At 41.8% G+C, this 2,000-nt stretch overlaps 1 protein-coding gene across 1 annotated transcript in view; it reads right to left on the bottom strand.

Annotated features, from left to right (window-relative positions):
- Nucleotides 1-1,654, bottom strand: part of AMFR (autocrine motility factor receptor, E3 ubiquitin protein ligase) — a 31,848-nt gene extending 30,194 nt beyond the window's left edge. Inside the window, exon 1 of the mRNA XM_008937502.1 lies at nucleotides 1,568-1,654. Coding sequence (XP_008935750.1) covers nucleotides 1,568-1,630 — 63 coding nt within the window. The 5' untranslated portion in view covers nucleotides 1,631-1,654. The remainder of the gene's footprint in view (nucleotides 1-1,567) is intronic.
- Nucleotides 1,655-2,000: the final 346 nt, after the last annotated feature.

Raw genomic sequence — 2,000 nt, 5'->3', positions numbered from 1 at the left:
GGGCTCTTTCCCCTGGTGGCTCCCCCTGCAGGGCCAGCTGCACCCTGGGGGGAAGCTATAAGGCAAACTCACCACCTCTTTATGAAGGGCTGTGGGAATCACCCATATGTCAACCTTAATTCAGAGGCTCAGGGTTCAGACCCCAGCACTTCACCTTACTAAATTAAAAACTTATTAAAAATGTTAAAAACAAAATAGAAAATTATAATATTATTTTTAAACTAGATTATTAAAAGTATTGCTCTAGTCTTTGGTACCACCACAGCATAACTGTGCTACACAGAGCACAAGGTAGTTTCCTGCTGTGCTTCTGAACTAGTGCTGAGCACAAACCAAATGTGATGTGAATTTGGTTCTCCACACCCAAGTAATGCAGCTACTGGGCTGCAAACCCAAAGCAATGAAAAAAATAAATTAATCCCACATACATGCAATATGAAGGAAACAATACGATGGTGTCAAGCAGCAGAGAGCAAGACAGCTTGGTGGGGCAAACAATAATTTATGAAATAAAATATTTTGTTAAAAACCACAATGAAATCACCAGGAGTTTTGTTAAGACAGGCCCAGGATTCCTTCCTGATGCTGCCATTTTTGGCTCAGAAATATTAATAACCGGCTTTCTTTTATATGAGAACTGGAACATCCACCACTGCCCAAACGCAAATGGAACCACACGGTTACTGCTTTTCACTTCAGTTTTGAAGAGGGTACAGAACATCCTGGAAATTATCGCTGGTTAAAATTCCACAGCCTTACAGTCAACACAGACTGGAAGGAAAATCTGGCCCAACTGAGTTGGACAGTACCTTGTTTTTAACACAATCACTCACAGGCTCTACGGGATGTGAATCACAGAGACAACAGGCTTTGGGAGATCCACGGTTATTCATGAAGCTTTACATGCCTCAGTTCTGCATGTCAAACATCACCACGGCCTGATTTCTCCTAAGTAAGGAACTGCATTTACACACTTTTTTATTAAAATATGTGAACAGACCTCAGGCTGCTGCTACTGCTACAGAGCAATGTACAAATCTGCCTTTTTTTTAGAGAAAGATAAAGGTACTATTCATCCTACTGCTGCTGCTTTTATCTTCTGCAGGATCCCGTTTTTAAAAAGCCTGGGCTCTAATGGTTCCCGCAGTGAATTTTTAAAAACATTCTCTCCTAGCCCAGGAGCAGGACTAGGCAGCCTTGAGTTTTCAGCCCTGCTCACCTCCATTCTCTGAGCATACACACCCACCAATTCCTTCTTAAATCTGAAGGGAGAAAAATCATCTGTTCAGCAGATGAGGATGGAAAGAACTTCTCCAGTAGCCACAGCACAAAACTAGGTACAAGAGTACTCAGCCATGTTGACCACAGGCTTGTAAAATACAACAGGAGCAGTGAAAACGAAAAATTCCCTTCAGAAATGAGCTGGAAGCTTGTGACTGTGGATAAAGCCGCCAAACAAATGTAACATTTAACTTTATGTTGTTCTAAAATTTAATCTTCTTGCATATTTTCGGCAATTCCCTGCAGAAAACTACAGTGGTAAATACAAAGCAAGGTGTTATCTTACCTGCCGCTCACTGACACGCAGAGGCCCGAACACCATGCACTGGATGAGCTTAGCAACCAGCATCAGAAAACAGCAGGCAGTGTTCACTAGCACCTGGAAAGAAACAAAGCAGTCAGCAACAAATACTTTTGCCCTATTTAGATGGAAAGAGAGGGAGAGAGAGGGGGAATAGGTGTCTAACAAAACCTGCTATTGTTCACAGAACACTATTAGTTGCCTTCGGGTCTTTGGTGAAATTTAAGCCTGGCCTCTTCCAAGGCAGGTACAGTAGCTCTAAGTCACTTGACTTTATTTTCTGGAATTACTAACAGGGCCTGTTTGATACACCAGTAGATGCAAAAATCTAACCTACTTCTTAATAACAAATTGTTTATCTATATAGATTACCAAATTTTAGCACCAAGGAACATGGGGAAGAAGCTTCCAGCTTACC

This window comes from Merops nubicus, unplaced genomic scaffold, assembly GCF_000691845.1.
Source record: "Merops nubicus isolate BGI_N331 unplaced genomic scaffold, ASM69184v1 scaffold16023, whole genome shotgun sequence".
In the NCBI taxonomy this organism is placed as follows: Eukaryota; Metazoa; Chordata; class Aves; order Coraciiformes; family Meropidae; genus Merops; species Merops nubicus.
The sequence above is the reverse complement of the archived record's forward strand: the minus strand, read 5'-3'. Positions and strand labels throughout refer to the sequence as shown.